We start from the raw sequence: 23,415 nt of genomic DNA on the forward strand, positions 1-23,415 counted from the left end.
GATATGGGTAGCGGTAGATTTTAATAGAAAATGTAGATGATCTATTTTTTTTTTAAATCAACATTCCCATCACCTCCACCCCAATTTGCTACATTCATAAACCAGTGCTTTAAGTGCTTACCTTTTGAAAATAGCAATAATACCTTGGCTTTATCAGCTAGCAAGTTCCAGCATGCCCCACGGAGGCCTGGCTCTCGGTTCCTAGATACAGCAACGAGGGCTACCCAGATCGAGACAGATGGAATTCACTTAACTGCGACTGAATTCCAAATATGCAGACTCCTACGAGCGTTTGACCTCTCAAGACTCTCTAACGTAGCTCCTTCCCCCACTTCATCTCACACACCTCCAGCCTCTCCCCACTTTCACCATCCCCCAAAACATTTAGGGATCAGGCCAAAGCTTGGGTGGGCTGGCTAGAAGGGAGAATCTGGCCTCCCTACTCTCCAGTTAACTTTGGTCATGGGGACTCAGACTAAGGAGCCCATATTTCCAAATACATTGGTTTGCGGATCTCCCAAGGACACCCTTGGTTTTATGTGGAGTGGAGTGCTGGCTTTGGGCCCCGGGTGATGGCATGGTGTCTAATGCATGGATAACTAAACGGGCAGGGATCAGGTCACCTCCTGTATGTATATATGTATGTATTTTTGTACGTACATATCAGTTGCATGCTTGCTTAGATAAGACGTTACTTTTTCCTCTAAAATATGTGATGTGGGTGTGGATACCGTTCTCTTCCTCCTGCTCTTTTAATACTCCCCTCCTTGTGTTTCTCTGAAGTTTTTTTTTTTTTTTTTCTTTTAACTCTCCTACAGTGACCCGCACCTTGATAGGAACACTTTGCCTAAGAAAGGACTCAGGTATTGGTGTTTCCTCCTAGCGTATTTATTTGGCTTTTGTGGTGGCTTGGGCACTTGGCTGTGTGTGTCTTATTTGTGGCTGGCAGCAGGGTGGGGTAGGAGAGGGTCCTTTGCTTCAACAGCTGGACTGTTTGGGCCAGGCTCCTCTGATCCTCCCGTCTTCACCTCCCTATCCAGTGGCTTGTTTGCTTGAGCAGGGGCCGTGGCTTTTGCAGACTAAATACTGAACAACCGGCACTGGGCAAGAGTGGGGAGCTGTGGCCTGCTGCTTTCGTGGCCAGGTTAATCAGCTCAGACAAATTTGCCATCGTAGCACTGCTCATGGAAACTATTCTTCCAAGGATAAAGGGACGATTTATAGCATTTCCATTTATTTGCTAGGATAAGGTAAGACGGGGCAAAAAACCAAAACAAACCAAAGCAGAGCAAAAACAAACAAAACTGGATGGGGTTGATCCCTGGATTTGGATTTAGAAATGTCTATCTGATCCCATTGGGGTACTTTCATGGGCAAGTCACTCAACCTCTAAGTACTGATTTTCTCCTTTGTGAAAAGAGGAAATTGGACCATATGATCCTAAGGCAATCATTACTCACTCTTAATCTATGATCCTATCTGTGATTTCTTGTTTTCTTTCTTCCCTTTCTTTTCTTTCTTTTTTCTTCCTTCCCTTTCTTTTTTCCCTTTTTCTTTCCTTCCTTCCCTCCTTCTTTCCCTCTCTCCTTCCTCCCCTCCCTTCCTCCTTCTTCCTTCCTTCTTCCTTCCTTCTCTCTTTTTTATTCTCTTTTTCTTTCTTCCTCTCTTCCTTTCTTCCTTTCTTCCTTCCTTCCTTCTTTCCCTCCTTCTTCCCCTCTCTTTCTTCCTCCTTCTTTCTTCTTCCCTTCTCTCTTTTTTCTCTCTGTCTCCTTTTCTTCCTTCCTTCCTTCCTCCCTCCCTCCTTCCCTTTCTCCCTTTCTCTCTTCCTTCCTTCCTTCCTTCCTTTTTTTTTTCCCAAATAAAAATGTTGCCAACAAGGAATAGTGTTCTGAATCTAAGATATCCTGACTGAAAATTGAGATCAGCTTTTAACATGCCAAAACCATGTGTATCTGTTTCCTGGGGGAAAACTTGGAAAACACTCACCAGAAAGGATTTTCCTTTCTATTCAGACCAAGTGGGTGGTTTTGGCTCATTAGCAAAGCAAGCCCTGGCTAAATGAAATGCTATAAGTCTATCCTGCTTACGCTATGGGGGTCACTTCACCCACTTGAGAGGTTTTGACTTGCCCTCCTTCCAGGATCCCCATCTCACGGCGGCTGCTACCATTTCTCCTGCTTTCTAAATGCCTTGTTCTTTGTAGCAGGTGGTTCACCCACCACTGGGTATGAACTGCTTGGTCACATATGGGCTGTGAAATGGAATGTTTCATTGCTGTCATGTGTATTTATATTTAATAACCTATAATTTTTAAGTCTGAAACATACTGACCTGTAAAGTAAGGTAGGTAGCAATACTTGTTCCAACAGGGGCTTAAAATAGAGCAGATTTTGGGCAATTAGAATGTGTTGGGGGAGGGGAAATCCAGCAATCTCCCAAAGCTCATCTTTCCATAATGCTTTAAAGGTTTGCAAAGTGTTTTATGTCCATTGCTTCATCTGATCCTCAATGAGACTCTGTGTGGGGTAAATTTTATTATTATCCTTTGTTCAGTTCTGAGGAATTTGTGACTCAGAGACCTTACATGATTTCCCCAGGGTCCCACAGCTAAGAAATATCTTGAGTCTGGATGTGAAACCCAAGTCTTTCTAATTCTCAGTCCAACCTTCTCTCCAATAACCCTCACTGATCATTCTAGACATCTTAGGGACTCAACCTTGTAGTACATATAGTGTGAGCCCAAAAACCTTTCTTCCAATCGGAGCATTTATTATGCCTCACTCTGTTCAGGGTAGTTGTCAGCCACAGCTTGGATATTTAAACAGCCACCAAAGTTAATTTGAGTTTGACTTTGATATGTTGTTTGTAGCCCTGGAGGGAGTTAGGCTCTCTAAATAGTAGTAGCATGTTGAAATATTCTATCTGTAAATTTTTTGGGGGAAAATTTCTCTGCATCGAATTTGCAGCCCTGCTTCTAATTGGTTTGAAGCAGATCTGAAACAGGAATAAGCTAAAGCACTCTCTGTGCTAAAATTAAACAAATGTTGTCATCGCTTTGGGGGCACTTTTATATGCAGGTGTGGCCCTGCAAAGATATGAGTAAATCAAATCTTATAAAAAATTCATACCAAGAACCCTGGCTACATGAAGGAAAATGAGGGCAAAGCCTTTTCTGATGTAAATGAGCATGCTTCCCCCAGTATGTATTTTATAGATTCCTATTTAGATGTAGTAAAATTCATATAGTGGAACATACTTGGACTCCCGAAGTACTGGAGCTCTGTAAGCATTAAAAATTGCTGGAATAAACTACAAAGTAAATGGAGGGCTGTAAGTTCTAGAAAACCTTCTAAGATTTCATCTCCCACTAAGATTCTCTGCATTAATTACCACTAGAATGCATTGATTACCCAAAATCTGTACCTTTGGATCTTTCAGAGTTCCCCATCCCACTTTACCTCTCATGTTTTATATATAAACTAATGTGTTGCTAATCAGGTGTTATTGTCCAAATTGTATAAGTGATCTGATTTTACCTTTCAAGATTACATCTTTGTTTCCCAGACTCAATCCCAATGGTACTTTTGTATTTGGATCAAGTCAAAATTATCTAAGACTATTTTGTTAAAGAGAACCAGTGTGGTATAGTGGATAAAGTGCCAGCCTCTAAGTCCTTAAGATCAGGATTCATGTCCTATACTGGCTGTGTGATGCTTGGGAAGTCATTTATTCTTTTGGTGCTCTAGGAAACTCTCTAAGATTATAGACTGTGGAAAAGGTACCAGTGATCACTGATAAGAGGGAGTTCTCTCACCAGAAAGTTTTTAATACCAATAAAATGATAGGTCCAATCCCTATCCCTGTTTTGTTCACAAATAAATAACCAAAATTTCCCAATAGCCCATTACTAGATCTTCCCATGAATTAATCTGTAATAATTCATCTCATTCAGACATAATTTATAATCAGAAGGGAAATTCATCAAGGTGGCTGAGTAACAAAAGCTAGAATATTGAGAATTTTCCTTCCATTAAGTTTGTGTGATTATCTTTGATTTTTTATTTTCTTTCTTAAAATTGTCCATCTACTCAGTTCCAGTTCCATGGAGTTAATTTCCTCTGTGATTTTAATGATTGACGCTAGGATTGTTTTTGCCTTTTTAGGTACACCCCCACTTCCCAGCTTCGCACTCAAGAAGATGCAAAAGAGTGGTTGCGGTCCCACTCAGCAGGTGGCCTGCAGGACACAGCGACCAATTCCCCCTTTTCCTCAGGCTCCAGTGTGACCTCCCCCTCTGGGACCAGGTTTAATTTCTCCCAGCTCGGTGAGTTCTCATGTGGTGCTTTGCCATGACTAAGAGTGCTAGTGAGCAGAGAAACTGTCTTATAATTGGAAAGGGCCATACTGTCACTTACTCCACATGGTTACTCTTCAATGATTTGGCTAGCTCCTGACAGGGTGAGTTTTATTTCTGGAGTTTGTTGGTTGCTGAAGTGAAGAAGTTCCATCACTGAGCAAGCAGCAGCTCTGCTATTCCAAAATTTAAATTTTCTTGAACTTAAGAATATTTGTAGAATCATCAAGATGGACAGGAGCACTGTGTCCCCAGTCCATGAGAAGTTTATTCAACAAATACTTCTGAGTATCTTGGACATTTATTAAATGCTAGCTGTGTGGCAGACACAATTTTCTATCTAAATTTCTATCTAAAAAATTTTCTATCAAAAACAAATTTTGATTTGTTTTATGCAGAAAGATGAACAGGAATCTTCCAGGATCTTAAAGTCTAATAAGATTAGCTATTACTCAGATAACAATAACTCCAAGAAAAACATGATAATAACTTTATAAGGAGCATATGAGCCCTGTGATCATTTTTTCTCTTTGTATCCTAGCCCAGGATCTGACTAATAATAATAATAAAATGTTTGTTGAATGAGAAGCTGTAGGAAAAGAATAAACAAGATGCTATGAAAGCACAAAAATTGTGTTATTAAGCACCTACTATTATGTGCAAGAAAAGATGCACTTATTAAATGTCTACCATGTGCCAGGTGATGTGAATTCTACAAATATTATTTCAATTGAAACTCATAGTAGCCTTGGGGGATAAATATAGGTATGGAGATACAAAAATGGAAGGGTGGATGAAAAGTTGGCATTTGAGTGATGGGAAGGGTTGAAAATGGTGGAAAGGCTGAATTTTTTACATGAAAGAAAAGACAAAAAAGTAGGACTAAATCCATTTTAGTTGAAATGTAAGGCTCATGAAGGAGTAATATGAGAAAGATAAGTTGAGGGTAGAGCAGGATGGAGAAAGGAGCAGTAAGAAGCTTATACTGCCTTCTATCAATAGTGTAGAACCATGGAAGGTTTTTGAGCAGCGTAATGGCATTAGAAGGTTTTCAACTGCTTTCAACTGCTTATTAGAATGGGCGCCCATCCTAATATGTGGTCAGTCTGCCTTCTCATTTGAAATTGAAAATTGAGAATTCATTTCACTCTGTTTGCCACTGGCTAGATGTAAGGAAGGACTCAGAAAGTGTTGGGACCCAGTCTCTACCGAAGGTCAGACCTCTTAGAAAACTCATGCAACAAATAGGAACTCCTGCCAGGTCACATTCAGTCAAGTGCTGCATGGAATATAATTAAGTGGTTACGAGAGAGAGAGAGTACAACTGAGGAAGTACTATTGTTATGGGACCCAGAGTGATAAAATTTGGTTAGGTAATAGAAGGACTATACCTTTTCAGAAATTCATTTTACAGACAGTGTTTAAAAATTAATGCAAAGGATGCATTTTTAAATGGTTAAATATGGCATGGATTAGAATTAAACAGAACCCAGCACTTTTTAATTAGAGTACACCTTCTGAAAAATGAATTTCCTGGCATATGGGAATGTTCTGCATTTCTCCCTAAAGGTGGGTGAAGGCTAATAGAATTGGGCCACGTCCAGTTCTTCAAAACCATTCTGAATACTTTCCCCACGTGAGACAGTGGGATCTGTGATTCTTGTTGCCTTTGTAAGCTCTACTCTTTTGAGTGAAGGGCTTTCATGGACATAATAGCTCCTGGCCAATCTAAATCTGGATTTAATTATTTTAGGCTTTAGGCTTTAAAGAGAACTGGTTGAAATGGTAATTCATTAGCACATACCTGGATGGAGACCCTGGCATGTCCAAACTTGTTAATTAGAAAGCAGAGGCCCAGAACCTTGCTCTGAGACTGACCTTCCTTCCTTTCTTTTCTTTTTTTTCTCATGCAAGTTACCTTTTAGGAAGCAAAGCAGAAGTGTAGGGTGAAAAACTGGCTAGAAATAAATAGGTAGTTACTGATTAGCAAACAGTCTACCTTTTGTCGACAGATCAGTAGTGAAGGGAGATGTGAATTTTCTATTGGGCATTTATGCTTCTTTTATTTTAGCGAGTCCCACCACCGCCACCCAGATGAGCTTGTCCAACCCAACCATGTTGAGGACCCATAGCCTCTCCAATGCAGACGGACCTTATGATCCATATACTGACACCCGCTTCCGGAATAGCTCCATGTCCTTGGATGAGAAGAGTAGGACCATGAGCCGCTCAGGCTCCTTCCGAGACGGCTTTGAAGAAGGTAGGCAATGGAGGCTTTGTTTCTTGAGTTCATGTAATAATAACAATCAATCTGTGAGTGCAGGGATTAGTGCTATTTGTCACTGAAGACAGTGTCGGGCATTGAGTCTAATCTAGTCTGAATTTTGTTTTGTGTTGTTTTTCATTATCCATCTCTCTTCCTTAACTGGCGATCCCTTTTGGCAACACTGGTCTTAAAAAAATCTTAGAAGTCGGTGACATATATGTGGGCCAAATTTCAAACTCTAAAATTGAGTAGACCTGCCCTGATAGAGGAGGTGAGTGGAGAAGGGCTCAGGCAGTATTTAGGCTGTTAGGAAAAGAGGGCATCAATTAATCAGTCAATCCCTAAGCAGTGATCAAGCACTACCATAGGCCAGGGAGGCTCTGATATACGGGCAGAGAGATTCACAGTTACAACAGCGTCCGATAAGCCAATGGTGCTCACCAGGTGACTGATTGTTCAAGTGGTCAGTGTCAGAAAGGTTTGGCAACAGGAAGTAGGGGCACAGGTCAGGGCTCCAGTCTTTTTAGAGAGCTGCTGAGAACAAAGCAGAGCCTTTGTGCCAGGGGAGCTGGGGTATGAGCCAGATAGGAAGTAGACATATGGCCCAAGGCCTGGGGCTACTGGGACATAAGGTGAAAGTTTGGACGAGGCAAGAGCCCAGAATCTAGAACTAGGAATCTCGTCAGAGGAATCGGCAACAGAAGGAACTTAAAACCGAACTCCCTGAGACATAGATTTGGAGATCATCTCCCTAGCCCAGTGACCTTATTCTTCCCAGGGCTGAGTCAACCTAAAGTTACTGATTATTTCCCCAGATTAAAAGGGGGGAATGTACAAAGAAAGGACAATCGCTGCAGAACTGGGAGAAACCTTGGAAGATTAGGATAAGGTTCTGGAGCTCTTGTAATAGATTCCACAACGCTGACTCCAAGATTCCTAGGCTTTCCTGGAGTGCAGTGTTCAGCACTGGACCCTGCCTGTGTCTGAAACAACACAACATTCTGGTCCGTGTTGAACCTTAGCACCTAATTTACCATCAAACGAGGGAAAAATCAGATAAAGAATCTACTTTTTCCCCTTCTCCTTTGTCCCATAGGTTGACACAATTGGCTTGCCTCCTATAGATCAAAGGTTCTTACCTTTTTTGTGTTATGGACCCTCTTGGCCTAACACCTCCTGGATATTTAAAAAAAAAAAAAAATAAAGACCATTTCATGATAGTCTCAGATTAAAGATAAAACATTAGCTATTTCCAGATGTTCTTAACAGATGATTTAAAGAGTTTAATCACAAGGAATTATTGCCCTTTATTTTTAATTTCCCTAACCAATGAATTCATTTGCATATAGCAAGTAGGCAAGAGTCTGGAAATCCATATATGGGAGCCTCTGGGACAAAGAAGGCTATGGAAAGGTGGATGTGAAATTGCTGAGAGTGATTTGTTACTTTTAAGAGCAAGAAATTTGATTATATATATCTTTTTTTTTCCCTTTTGCAAAGGATTGTATATCTTTTGAGAGTGGCAATTTTTCAACTTTTGTATGCTGTAAGTTGAGGGACTAAGCAGTTGACATTTTGCTTGGATTTTTTAAATAAATGTTTCAGCAGTGTGCTTAATTTTCATACTTTTTAAGTCATTGAAATGACTAGCTCGTAGATCTGGCTGTGGAGTTCATGCGCTATCCTTTTAATCCATTGTTGTCACGTATTGCTGAGTGAACCATATTCATGACGGAAACTTGTCTAAACAAGCAAGATCTGGCTCATAGAGACCCAACTTCATTACCTTATCATCAGATAATTTTTACTTATCCAATCTGGAATCAAGCTGCCTTAAGCGGGCACAACTGTGGAATATCTTAGATGTCAAAATGACATTGATTAAAAGCGCTTGCTAACTCTGCTACAAGCAACGTCTAGACTATTATAAACGTTAATCGTTCACACAGAGTTAAAACAGAAGTATAGACAGAAAGGTCTTGAGAGTTGGTGCTCTGTGAACATGTAACATTTAAATCTCTTGGGATCTGTGGGTACAGATGGATTTTATTTCATCCAGTGGGAGATATTAGTTTATTAAGACAAAGCGGGGCTTCTCCTATTGAATGTGGTTCGATTCCAATATGGGAAGAATTAGTCTGTCTTTTCTTCTTTTCCTAGAAACTATAATCCATTTACCAACCTAACCTCTACCACTGCGGTAAACAGATAAATTTTAACAAATCACGTGCTGTACTTTGATAAAATACATAAATTATATTAACTCTCTTTGATATGTCATAGGTAGTAATTAGAAACAGAAACTTCAGGGAAATTAGAAACGCAAACTCAAAACTTAGTTATTGATATTGGCACACATCTGTAGGCTTTTATTCGATTTAATTAGCATTCTGATTTGACACACGGGCGTGGTCCAAGAATAGTACTTTAAAATTACCCAAAGTACATTAAATTTCTTTTAATATTTTATTCAGTCTTTTAAAAAGATCATTTGTGGAGGTATTTGTGGGACACCAAGTGGATGTTTAAAGTAGATGTGGGTTCTTTTTCCTTAATTCAGATTTTGGTTACCAATCATTAGGACTAAAACCTAAAACCTTACGTTTATATTGTATCTCTTGTGTATTAATATACTAGCACTTTGTACTGTGTGTATTCATACTATGTGCAAAATACTTTACAAATATTATCTCAAAATATCCTCAAAACAACCCTGGGAGATTGGGGCTATTATTATTATCCCCATTTCACAATTGAGAAACTGAGGCAAACAGAAGTGTTAAGTGATTTGCCCATGATGACATAGCTAGTAAATGTTTAAAGTTGGTTTTGAACCAGTTTTTATGACTTCAGAGTCCAGCACCCAATTCACTAATCATGCATAGTAACTCCAAGCTCTTGTCAGCATTTGCTACAAAAGAGCCTTCCTCACTGTGCTCCTCTATCAGAGGAGCTTGGAATGGGATTTACTGGTTATATTATCAAGGCAGTCTCCCTATACTGGCAGGATAAAGGTTCAGAGAGGAAGACACAATCCTAAGTCTTGACCAAAAGGCCAAAGATGCAATACTCATCTCCTAGGTATGTGGTGATGTCCTAGACCTGATGAAGGAGTTGGGACGTTGAAGATTACAACTTCCCATGTATCAAGCCAGAAACATTTTCTTGCTTCATTGACTGGAATATACCCAATTATTTCATTCGACTAATGATTCTAACCACACTGGAGTAAATGATTCTTCTAGCTTGTGCTTGCATGCTAATTGCATCAGTGGCTTGAATCTCCTTCCTACCCTGTTCTATCAACATGGAGCTTTGGAAGCCTGCTCAAAAATGCACTGAAGATCATGAAAACTTATAAGTAGAAAATAAGACATATTAGTCAATCAATATGCATTTACTAGGTGTTTTATTGTACCTTGAGCTGTCCTAGGTGCTGAGAATACAAAGATAAAATTAAAAACTCAGTCCCTGCCCTCAGGGAGCTTACATTCTATATTACAGATTTTTGAAGGTTTTTTTTTTTGTTTGTTTATTTTTGTTTTTTGTTATGCAGATCCTTTTGCTAGTCTGGGGTGGTCTATGTACCTCTTCTGAGTGTAATGTTTCTAAATGATTAGAATAAAATCCATAAGATTTCAAATTATACTGATATACATTCATCAAAACATTTTTTTTAAACAATTTCATGAACATTAGTTAAGAACCCTCGTACTGACAACATGCTCCCAGTTAAGTGAGTAAAGGATATATCCAAACTTTCTGCATAGTGTTGGGAGCAGTCAAATAAAACCTCTTGAACGAGGTGTTGGCTAAAATATAAATTTCAAGATGGTGAGGAAGGAAAAATGTTTGGCTAGGAGAGGGAGCATCCTATACATGAAACAGCAAGTGAGACAATGTGGTTGGAACCTGGATTGTTTGAGGTGGAATAATATGAAATCATCCTAGAAAGATAGGCTGGAGCCAGATTGAAAAGAATGTAAGGGTCAGCCATGGCTATGTATATTTTATCCTAAAGGCATAGAGGGAGTCACTGAACTTTGGAGCAGAGCAGTGACCTGGTCAAACCTGCCCTTTAGAATTCAGCTGTATCATTAAGGTAGTCTGTGTTTGTTATGGATTGGAGAAGAAAAAGACTGGAGGCCAAAGGACCAATTAAGGAGTTATTGGAGTAGTCCAGAGGAGAGAAGAGAAGAATGGGACTGCTGGGGAGGAGATGCCGGATGGGGAAGAGATATAAGACTAGAGAGAAAGGGACGTGTGAAAAATATTGAAGTATCAAAAACAGTACAGTTACTAGATTTCCTAATAGCTATCACCTGACATCAAAGGGAAGCTGTATTATCTTTTAAAAATCTGTGTGTGTGTGTGTGTGTGTGTGTGTGTGTGTGAGATTAAAGGCATTTTTGTGATTCTGATATAATTATATTATATAATAGGTTAACTGACCCTCTGTCTGAAAAAGGGTAAATTCTAACACTTCTGCACAGACTTAATTGACTTTTATTTTTCAGCTTTTGCAGTCAAGGTATCTGGCTGTTTTGGCCTGCAGCCATATTGTTGCTGTTTACAAATCAAAAAGACTTAAATACAGAGAAATATTATAATGACATTGGTGAGAGCCCTGTTCGCCATATGGTCTGTTCTGGTGCCCAGTAGCATGAAGCATTCATAGAAAATGTCCCCAAGGCAGCAGCAAGTTAAACATTTAATGAGAAAATGTTAGCAATTTGGAAGAAGAAACTCAGTCCTTGAGTAATCCAAAAATCCCATGGCAGTTCTTTGCATATTTTGTTGTGGCGCTGTCAGAGCTGGTATATTTGTTTTAAGGGCCCTCCTGCTCAGAAATATTTCTCGCCCTGGTTTGCCTCAGTACCTGAAAGACTGACCATTTGCCCCTTTTTTGGCTTCCAGCAGTGAAAGTCCCTACTAAGGTGACTTCTGGGAAGGTTAGGGTTGAATTAAGGATCCATGTTGGGGAAGAGGTCAGCCTTTGTACAGTTTGAGGGTTCTAGGTCCCAAAGAATGGGTTTACTACAAGAGAGGAAGGTTGCCCAAAGGTTGCCTAATAACTTATTTATAATTTTACCTTAGGTTATTATTCTTTGTCAATAATCCATAACATCTAGAGAAAAGGGCCTTTGTTTCATAGAACTTAGAACCTTTGAGCTGAAAGGGATCTCCAATTGATATGCAGACCCTCTCTACAATATCTCTGCTGAATGGCCATCCTATATAGATATTTATTCACTTTAATAAGTTTGACTAATATTTATTATGTACCTAGTTTGTGCAATGCCCAGAGTGATGCACTCAAGATAGAAAGGCAAAAACCAGACAATCACTTCTCAAGAAATATAATTTATACTAATTAGATTGTATAAGGAAAATTGAGGCGGGAGAGAGCGTTACCAACTATGGTGGAAAAGGAATAAGGGAAGGCTTCATGGAGGAAATGGGGCTTGGATTGATCCTTAAAGGAAGTCAAAAATTCTGAAACATGAAGATGAGCAGGAAATATGTTTCAGACATGAGGCAGGAGAGAGAATGATAGGTTAAAAAAAAGCATTGAAGGTTTGGATGTAAGTATGGAACAGCCACTGAGAGGAGTAGATCAGTCCAAGATTTGCAGCAGAGGGGAGGTCAGGAGATCATCCTGCTCCCTTATATCAGAGAAATTGAATGAACTATAAATGAGCTCTCTAACAAAACAGAGTACCCCAACACAACTAGAACTAACAAGACGTGGATAAAAGAACTTATATTGGGACAATGTGAACAGGCATGACAAGGGTCCAAGGAAATCAAGAAGTATGGGACAATATACAGTTGAACTGGTCAGGTAGGATCAAGACCAGGAAGAAGAAAGTAAGAGTGGGCAGGGAAGATGAACAGGAAAAACAGAGAAGAACAAGTCTAGGAGTGAGAGAAGAAGGGAGGAGAATTGAAGGACAGGAAATTGATTAAGGACCAATTTTTCTAAGTCCAATTATGGGTGTGACACCATTATATATGATACGATGCAAGATGTGACTTCTCTGAATGCTGAACCATCGTGAAATTGTAGGGCATGGGAACCAAGAACGTTGACGATCCGAAAATATAACATTTAAGGAAATATCTGTTGTGTGTTTTCAAGTATTAAGGTAAAGGTTAGTTTGGAAAGACTGAGTCAGGTATTGAACTTCTTGAGAAAAGGGGGAGAACGATTTAGGGGATAGCACATGACAGCAACAAGGGTCTAGAACAGATAGAGGGATATAATAAATCTCCAAGAGAAACAGTTGCTGAGTGATGGTGGCTGAGAGTCTGGAAGGGACAGTGAAAACCAAGGTGTAGACCAAGTCTTCCTCTTGCTTTCCTGTGTCAGGGAACATGAGAAGACATAAGTAATGTTGAAGAAGGTGGCCAATGATGCAGTGTCTTCTGGGGAGGGCCAGATTTCTACAAAAACAAGAAATCCAGGAAATGTGAGAAAATAAGAGATGAAAGAGAGAGGGAAGGTATTTTTTAAAGAATTAATTCTCGAGAGCACAGGTGAAAGGGAGTGAGGAATGATAGGAATGGCTTGGACGAGAGTAAGGGAAGAAGTGTGAAGATCATAACTTTTGCCCCAGAACACACTAGAATAGCTGTCCTGATAACATTAATAAACTTTGCCGTAGCCTATTAGGAGTTTTCCTGCTTCATGTCTATCAGAAGTGTTGTTCTGAAGGTCCTAACTGACATCTTAAAAATGGCATTCAAGCAAATAAAAGATTTGCTTCCTGGGAGAATTGTTAACTTAACCACTAGCTTATGGATGATTTCCACTGCATTTCAGAAATCATCCAAGTACTCCCAGGTGTTTTTGATAACAGTTGGTGATGTGAGTAAGAAAACTTTGGGTGCTAATGCCGAGCACCCTGTTTTCCATGCCAGACACAGAGCTCTGGCCAGACCACAGCAATGGTGTATCTTCTCCAAGCTCTCTGGCCATTGTGTCAAACCAAAGATTCCTTAGTGTGCTAGAATGAGCTTTCTTTGTGAAAAGTAAACTTTAGAGAGATTTCATCTAAAAAATTGTAATTAGGGTTTCTTAAAATAAAGAGCAGTTAAAACACCCGAGCATGAAGAATAGCACATTTTAAAATCACATTGAAATAACAAATGAATGTGTCTTGGATGGTGAGAAAATGTATTCCTAAAGCAGTGCTCACTGTAAAAGAATTATTTGTTTCCTTGGGCACCTGATAAAAATAGAATAAAGATCCAGCATTTTTAAAGGATGTATTTCTAGGTGGGTTTTCATTTACTTGATTTTTCTTGGAAGAATTGAATATGATCTTTCTAATTTTCACTATAATCTGTTCCCTTCCCCCATGTCAAAATGGTAACTATTTCCAAACTAAGAAATAATTCCCTTCATTATTTCTGTTTTTCTCACCCTTTCCAATTAATATGAATAGGATAAGGAATAAAGCTGTTTTGTATTTTCAACCTCAGGCTTGTAGCTTCCTGCTGTTTATTGCCAATGATATATCTCTTTGGTCACATACCCTGTGGTTATCCAATTGGCTTCTTATTTTTATTTTCAGTTCATGGATCTTCCCTCTCCTTGGTTTCCAGTACATCATCCATTTATTCCACAGTAAGTATTGATTAAATTAGAATTACTCTGATAGCTTAGAGTTATATATTCTAATCACCTTAGAAGGTTTTTGTTTGCTTATTTTTTGATCTGGAACTGGGATTTCATTGGTTCTGAGAAAACCTTCTGAGAAAAGACTCCCTCTAATAATTTCTGTAGCTCTTTTTTATAATAATTTTTTTTTCATTTTTCAAGATGCATGCAAAGATAGTTTTCAGCATCCACCCTCTCAAACCTTGTGTTCCGAATTTTTCTCCATCCTTTCCTCCTTCTCCTTTCCCCTAGACAGCAAGTAATTCTATATAGGTTAAACGTGCAGTTTTTCTAAACATATCTCCACATTTATCATGCTGTATAAGAAAAATTATATCAAAAGGGAAAATGAGAAAACAAGCAAACAACAGCAACGAAGATGAAAATACTATGTTGTGATCCACATTCAGTCTCCATAGTTCTCTCTCTGGATACAGATGGCACTTTCTATCACAAGTCTATTGGAATTGCCTTGAATCACATCAGTGTTGAAAAGAGCCAAGTCCTTCACAGTTGATCATCACATAATCTTCTTGTTGCTGTGTACAATGTATAACTAATAATTTTAGAAAGGTGTGTGGGACATAAAGATTAAAAAACTTCCCCATGTTTCCTCAACCCCAAAGCTGGCTCTCTATCCACTATATTATGTTGCATCTGTTTGCCATTTATGTCTAAAAAACAAAATAAAAAGTGACCCTGGGTAAAAAGTACCCTTCAAGGTCAACACAACAAAACTGTTTATCTTAAATTTCTTATCAGGGTCCATATGTTCTCATATAAAAGATCAAGAACTGACACCCTAGAGCTTTTAATGTAGCAGGAGAATGAGCCATAATTAGAATATAATTACATGCATAGGAAAATAGCAAGAGATTTCATGTTGATGGAAAGAAATAGTGATTGGGAAATAGTTTTGTACAGTGTGGTTACCTGAACAGCTTATCTAATTCCTTACTTTTCTATCCTAATATGAGCTCAAGGTAGCCATCACTATTTTTTTTACTAGATATATGCATGGGTAATTTTACATTGACAATTGCCAAACCTTTTATTCTAATTTTCCCCCCTTCCCCCTCTCCAGGTGGCAGGTTGACCAATACATGTTACATATGTTAAAGTATAAATTAAATACAATATATGTATACATGTCCAAATGATTATTTTGCAGTACAAAAAGAATCGGACTTTGAAATAATGTACAATTAGCCTATGAAGGAAATCCAAAATGCAGGCAGACAAAAATAAGGGTATTTAGCCATCACTATTAATGAAAGCATGATGACCTGGCATGACTATTAGATCAGTATTATATTCCAAAAATGAGGAGACCCAAATTCTAATTCTGGGTCTGTCATCAACCAGTGATCTCAGCATGTAACACAGGGTAATCTTATTTTAAAAAACTCCTAAGATATGGTCTTGATAGCCAAAATTGAAATTGACTTTCAGATGAAAATATTTGAAATTTGAGTAGCCTTTGGGGGTAATTGTGACTCATTCCTATCCCTTACATATACACCCACTCTAACTACTTTTGTTTTCTTACAGCCAGAAGAAAAATGCCAGTCAGAGGTAAGCAGCAGTTCCTTGATGTGATATCTCTTTTCAATTTTAATATTTTATATCCTTCTGGATCTAAGAATCTGGACCCTAACTAATCCTCTCACATGCAATGTTTAGATTCGAAAGCTACGGAGGGAGTTAGATGCATCTCAGGAGAAGGTTTCAGCCTTGACTACTCAACTGACTGCTAATGTGAGTACTAATAGTGGATGCTAGCAAGTGTTGCTCATTATACTGACTTGTAAAGATTGAAATTTTGATTTAAGCTCAGCAACCCAAAGTCAAAATTCGAAAAAGTTGTCCTTTATTGATAATATACCTGAAAATATGAAATACCAGTGTTTTTATTTTATTTTCTTCTGTTTTTTTTTTCTTTCAAATGATCTTAAATGTTTCTTGTACCTCTAATTATGGATGATACCCTAGTTTTAATATCACCATTTTAGTTCAAACCCACTTTCTAGTGATTAAAAATGCCAATATATGTCTTAATTTGTCCATTATCAGCCCTAGGATTAGTATGAAATAAGTTGCTTTCTTCTAACTAGAGTCTCACACTTGGAACTTAGAATTGAGATGCAAAATCAATGAAATGTTTATTAGTACTAGTAAGTACTGAGCACTTTACTAGATACAAAGGAAAAATACAACAAATAAAACAATTATTACTGACAAGAAGTTTACATTCAAACAGGGGAGGCAAGTAATGTGTGCCTAGGTATGCACATATACATATCTCACAATTTACTCTAGGTCTTTTGGAGTTACTCTTGGTCACTTTATCAGAATTTCTATCTTTGAAAGTTGTTTGTCTTTACAATGTTATAATAGTGTCTTCCAAACTGTGCTTACTTCACTTTGCATCAATTCATACAAGTCTTCCAAGGTCTCTGAAACGATCACCTTAATTGTTTCTTACAACAAAATCATATTCCATCACATACATACATGCATTATAATTAGTTCAGCCATTCCCCATTTGTTGGATATCCCCTCACTTTCTAATTCCTTGCCAACATAAAAAGAGTTGTTATAAAACATGTTTGTACATATGGTCCTTCTTCCCTTTGATCTCTTTGAGGTTTAGACCTAATAGCAGTTTTGCTAGGTTAAGGGGTATGCCTAGGTTATTACTTGTGGGCCGTTGTTCCAAATTACTTTACAAAATGACTAGGCCATTCCATAGTTCCATCAATACATACTTAATTTAATAGTGACACTTTAAAGATCACCGAGCAAAATTTTGTTTTTATTTTTTGATCTTTTATTTGAATAGAAATCTAATATGATCTTAAATATGAATGACACTTATTTTATTAGGAGAGAGCCGTGAAAGCAGATTTTGCTCTGTTGACTCAATTGTTTTATAATCAACAAACAGCAAACACAGTGTGCTCTTATGGTTTATTTACAACTAATTACATAACTACACGCTACAAACTTCTGTAGAATATTGTTCACAAAAGGTCTGGCTTTCTCTTCCCCATGTTTTCATCAAGCACATTAACATAGACAACTCTCATAAAGATGATAGAATTGAGAAAGTGGATTTGTGAGTCAATAAAGGCTAGTGTCTTGATTGCCTGAAGGCAATCATTAATTCATTCAAAAAGCATTTATTAAAAGCCAGCTATGTGACAGATACTATGGTAGGCCTAAAGGAAACCCTATATTTATGATGCTTGGATTTTACAGAAGGTTGAAGGAGAGGAGTTAATTCAAACACGGAAAATTAAAGACAAAATATATTGAAAGTAATTCCCAAATAGGACAGTGTTCGAAACTGGGGATAATCAAGATAGTATATTCCTCTTTTTTGACATTTAAAATCTGTTTTAATTTATTTTTTAATTGATAAAAATCTATTTTCTCTTCTTCCACATGGTTTATACTTCACTCTAGAATACATTTTCTATCTCTCTTTTTGGATTTAGGAATCATACTGCATTGTCATTCCATGACTGGTTATTGCATTGAGTAAAGTTCTAACTCCTTTCAAAATTGTTTGTCTTTAAGATGTTGCTATTTTATAAATTTTTCTAGTTCTATTTACTTCATTTTGTATTTTTTTGTGAGAGATCCTTTTTGTCATTTATAATGGCACAGTTGTATTCCATTTCAATATATATATATATATATATATATATATATATATATATATATATATATATATATATATATATATGATTAGTTAGTCCCCAATTGACAAGTATTTTTTTAATGTCCAGGTCTTGTCTGTAATAAAAAGAGTTGCTGTAAATATTTTTATATATGGATACTTTTTACTTTGATTTCTTTAGGGTACAAGCCTAGTAATAGTATTGATTGAAAAGATATGCACAGCTTGGTAACTTTGGGGCACAGTTACAAATTGCCCATATATATAATATATATATATAATATATATATGTAATATATATATATATATAATATATATATAATAGTTGGAGCAAAAGGCACCAATACCTAAGTGCTTTTAAAATTTTGTCACCTATGACATTTATTCCTTATGTATGTATTTGGACAGGTCAACCATTCTTCTCAGTTTAATTTGTGCCATTTTTACTGCTTTGTGTAAGATATTGAGGAAGTGGTGTATAAAGGAAGTGGTTTAACTGTTATCAGTATTCAGGCAAGGCTTCTGTAGTATTTAATCTCTTCTATTTTGCACCTTTTTGTGGTCTTTTCAATTTCACCTATAAATAGTGTGGTGAATATGTGGCTCAACTATTATCACGTCAAGCATTATACAGGCTCATTATCCTCTTTGACAATTGCTCTTTTGGGCAGAAATATAGCTCACCATCTACTCATCTTCTTCCATAACAATTTACAAATGATCTTTCATTTTAATTTAATGTAGCCTTGGCTCTGATGTCTCTATTTGGCAAGGAGATTATGTATGTCCTAGTTAATGTGGTTTCTGACTCTCTTGGTCTCTTCATTTGGCAAGAGTTGTCCATTTATTTTTTTCTTTAAGGAAAATGATAATCAGAGTCAGTGTCTTCAGTTTATCCATTTCCCATCTTTTAGAGCCAGCAGTTTGTTTTTTGTTTTTTGTTTTTTTTTTAAAAAGACATGTTGGAGTTATTATAATTGAATGCAGTGTTTTTTCATCTTCTAATTTAGAATTGATTTTGATCTTTGCTCCAACTAGCTGATGGTCTGATTAGAGACAACTATTTCTGAAACAGCTCCCACATCAGCTAATGGTTAATTCCTGTCTAACAAGTTATTTAGTTAACTTTGTTTTTGTGATATAAGCTCCCAAACAATGTTTGACCTTTCAGCTCTCTTCTTGGAAGAGTATTCATGGTACATAGGCACAGAACTCTGAAGTACACTATAGCTCTTTGATCTCTTTAATTTTTTTTATTATGTCTTGTTTCTGATTATTCAGAGATGGAACTTTTATCCATGTGCTTTAGAGCATATGGTTATAACTTATTTTGTCTTCATCTTCTTCTGTGGAATTCAAACAGAAAGGGCCCAGGGATAAGGTCTTATTTCTATTCTTATTCTGAGAATATAATGGCAATGGATAGTGAGCTGGTCTGGGAGCCAGGAAGAACAGAGTCTACGTCCCACATACTCACCCATGGTAATTATAAGAATCTAGAAAATCATTTAATGTCTCTAGGAAGCTTTTTTAAAATCTGCATATTTCCTTTTAATGATATTATTTAATATCTCATGTGATAAATCAAACTGTTAATTATACAAATGTATGTCATGTTAGGCTGCAAAGCAGTCAATATATTTTACAATAAGGATATATTTAATGTGTCTCTCTTCAGGTCTGTCTTGTATGTGGTGGTAAACATTTTAGGTCATTCTATTACTTTATTCAGATTATGATTGCTTTCATAATGAATCAATTATTGTGCTTTGTGGAAATAATTTCTAGTACATGTGTATATTAATGTATAGATATGTGTATATGTATGATGCACTTTGGCCTAGTGGGTAAAAGGCTGGCCTCAGAGGCTGCAAACCCTGTGTTGAGATCCTGCTTCTGGCACATAAGGGCTGTTTAAATATGCAAAATTTAATCTCTCAGAACCCACCTCAACCTTTGAAAACTATAAACCCAAGGCTCTTATGTTTTCAAATCATTTCTTTAAAAACTTATGCCTTATTTCAGATTCATCTATTCTGTTTGTAATTCCTTCTTCTCTTTAATTAAAGTTGAAATCTGTAATCATGCCTGAGAACATTGGGAAAATCATATTAGGTTACCTGGCTGGAAATGGTATGAGCTTATAACAATCAATTACTATCTCTATAAGCTTTACATGTGTTATTTAAATTTACCCTCATAATAAACCTATAACCTAGATATGATTATCCCAATGTAGAATAAAGAAAATTGCGACTGTGCCCCCCCCCCCCCCACCCCCCCCCCCCCCCCCCCCCCCCCCCCCCCCCCCCCCCCCCCCCCCCCCCCCCCCCCCGCCCCCCCCCCCCCCCCCCCCCCCCCCCCCCCCCCCCCCCCCCCCCCCCCCCCCCCCCCCCCCCCCCCCCCCCCCCCCCCCCCCCCCCCCCCCCCCACCCCCCCCCCCCCCCCCCCCACCCCCCACCCCCCCCCCCCCCCCCCCACCCCCCCCCCCCCCCCCCCCACCCCCCCCCCCCCCCCCCCCCCCCCCCCCCCCCCCCCCCCCCCCCCCCCCCCCCCCCCCCCCCCCCCCCCCCCCCCCCCCCCCCCCCCCCCCCCCCCCCCCCCCCCCCCCCCCCCCCCCCCCCCCCCCCCCCCCCCCCCCCCCCCCCCCCCCCCCCCCCCCCCCCCCCCCCCCCCCCCCCCCCCCCCCCCCCCCCCCCCCCCCCCACCCATCCCCCCCCCCCCCCCCCCCCCCCCCCCCCCCCCCCCCCCCCCCCCCCCCCCCCCCCCCCCCCCCCCCCCCCCCCCCCCCCCCCCCCCCCCCCCCCCCCACCCCCCACCCCCCCCCCCCCCCCCCCCCCCCACCCCCCCCCCCCCCCCCCCCCCCCCCCCCCCCCCACCCCCCCCCCCCCCCCCCCCCCCCCCCCCCCCCCCACCCCCCCCCCCCCCCCCCCCCCGTTGTTGTTGTTGAGAGAGATTGGATTTAATTATTTTAGGCTTTAGGCTTTAAAGAGAACTGGTTGAAATGGTAATTCATTAGCACATACCTGGATGGAGACCCTGGCATGTCCAAACTTGTTAATTAGAAAGCAGAGGCCCAGAACCTTGCTCTGAGACTGACCTTCCTTCCTTTCTTTTCTTTTTTTTCTCATGCAAGTTACCTTTTAGGAAGCAAAGCAGAAGTGTAGGGTGAAAAACTGGCTAGAAATAAATAGGTAGTTACTGATTAGCAAACAGTCTACCTTTTGTCGACAGATCAGTAGTGAAGGGAGATGTGAATTTTCTATTGGGCATTTATGCTTCTTTTATTTTAGCGAGTCCCACCACCGCCACCCAGATGAGCTTGTCCAACCCAACCATGTTGAGGACCCATAGCCTCTCCAATGCAGACGGACCTTATGATCCATATACTGACACCCGCTTCCGGAATAGCTCCATGTCCTTGGATGAGAAGAGTAGGACCATGAGCCGCTCAGGCTCCTTCCGAGACGGCTTTGAAGAAGGTAGGCAATGGAGGCTTTGTTTCTTGAGTTCATGTAATAATAACAATCAATCTGTGAGTGCAGGGATTAGTGCTATTTGTCACTGAAGACAGTGTCGGGCATTGAGTCTAATCTAGTCTGAATTTTGTTTTGTGTTGTTTTTCATTATCCATCTCTCTTCCTTAACTGGCGATCCCTTTTGGCAACACTGGTCTTAAAAAAATCTTAGAAGTCGGTGACATATATGTGGGCCAAATTTTCAAACTCTAAAATTGAGTAGACCTGCCCTGATAGAGGAGGTGAGTGGAGAAGGGCTCAGGCAGTATTTAGGCTGTTAGGAAAAGAGGGCATCAATTAATCAGTCAATCCCTAAGCAGTGATCAAGCACTACCATAGGCCAGGGAGGCTCTGATATACGGGCAGAGAGATTCACAGTTACAACAGCGTCCGATAAGCCAATGGTGCTCACCAGGTGACTGATTGTTCAAGTGGTCAGTGTCAGAAAGGTTTGGCAACAGGAAGTAGGGGCACAGGTCAGGGCTCCAGTCTTTTTAGAGAGCTGCTGAGAACAAAGCAGAGCCTTTGTGCCAGGGGAGCTGGGGTATGAGCCAGATAGGAAGTAGACATATGGCCCAAGGCCTGGGGCTACTGGGACATAAGGTGAAAGTTTGGACGAGGCAAGAGCCCAGAATCTAGAACTAGGAATCTCGTCAGAGGAATCGGCAACAGAAGGAACTTAAAACCGAACTCCCTGAGACATAGATTTGGAGATCATCTCCCTAGCCCAGTGACCTTATTCTTCCCAGGGCTGAGTCAACCTAAAGTTACTGATTATTTCCCCAGATTAAAAGGGGGGAATGTACAAAGAAAGGACAATCGCTGCAGAACTGGGAGAAACCTTGGAAGATTAGGATAAGGTTCTGGAGCTCTTGTAATAGATTCCACAACGCTGACTCCAAGATTCCTAGGCTTTCCTGGAGTGCAGTGTTCAGCACTGGACCCTGCCTGTGTCTGAAACAACACAACATTCTGGTCCGTGTTGAACCTTAGCACCTAATTTACCATCAAACGAGGGAAAAATCAGATAAAGAATCTACTTTTTCCCCTTCTCCTTTGTCCCATAGGTTGACACAATTGGCTTGCCTCCTATAGATCAAAGGTTCTTACCTTTTTTGTGTTATGGACCCTCTTGGCCTAACACCTCCTGGATATTTAAAAAAAAAAAAAAATAAAGACCATTTCATGATAGTCTCAGATTAAAGATAAAACATTAGCTATTTCCAGATGTTCTTAACAGATGATTTAAAGAGTTTAATCACAAGGAATTATTGCCCTTTATTTTTAATTTCCCTAACCAATGAATTCATTTGCATATAGCAAGTAGGCAAGAGTCTGGAAATCCATATATGGGAGCCTCTGGGACAAAGAAGGCTATGGAAAGGTGGATGTGAAATTGCTGAGAGTGATTTGTTACTTTTAAGAGCAAGAAATTTGATTATATATATCTTTTTTTTTCCCTTTTGCAAAGGATTGTATATCTTTTGAGAGTGGCAATTTTTCAACTTTTGTATGCTGTAAGTTGAGGGACTAAGCAGTTGACATTTTGCTTGGATTTTTTAAATAAATGTTTCAGCAGTGTGCTTAATTTTCATACTTTTTAAGTCATTGAAATGACTAGCTCGTAGATCTGGCTGTGGAGTTCATGCGCTATCCTTTTAATCCATTGTTGTCACGTATTGCTGAGTGAACCATATTCATGACGGAAACTTGTCTAAACAAGCAAGATCTGGCTCATAGAGACCCAACTTCATTACCTTATCATCAGATAATTTTTACTTATCCAATCTGGAATCAAGCTGCCTTAAGCGGGCACAACTGTGGAATATCTTAGATGTCAAAATGACATTGATTAAAAGCGCTTGCTAACTCTGCTACAAGCAACGTCTAGACTATTATAAACGTTAATCGTTCACACAGAGTTAA

General features: G+C 39.5%; 1 protein-coding gene across 2 annotated transcripts in view; it reads left to right on the top strand.

The window, feature by feature from the left end:
• The window catches only part of NAV2 (neuron navigator 2), a 459,603-nt gene that overhangs the window by 374,476 nt on the left and 61,712 nt on the right, over positions 1 to 23,415 (top strand). For both annotated transcript variants that reach the window (XM_074273796.1, XM_074273797.1), the window contains 6 exons: positions 819 to 863; positions 4,164 to 4,324; positions 6,426 to 6,614; positions 14,201 to 14,253; positions 15,838 to 15,861; positions 15,970 to 16,044. In XM_074273796.1, coding sequence (XP_074129897.1) covers positions 819 to 863; positions 4,164 to 4,324; positions 6,426 to 6,614; positions 14,201 to 14,253; positions 15,838 to 15,861; positions 15,970 to 16,044 — 547 coding nt within the window. The remainder of the gene's footprint in view (positions 1 to 818; positions 864 to 4,163; positions 4,325 to 6,425; positions 6,615 to 14,200; positions 14,254 to 15,837; positions 15,862 to 15,969; positions 16,045 to 23,415) is intronic.

The sequence above is a fragment of the Sminthopsis crassicaudata genome, chromosome 6 (genome assembly GCF_048593235.1).
Source record: "Sminthopsis crassicaudata isolate SCR6 chromosome 6, ASM4859323v1, whole genome shotgun sequence".
Classification (NCBI taxonomy): Eukaryota; Metazoa; Chordata; class Mammalia; order Dasyuromorphia; family Dasyuridae; genus Sminthopsis; species Sminthopsis crassicaudata.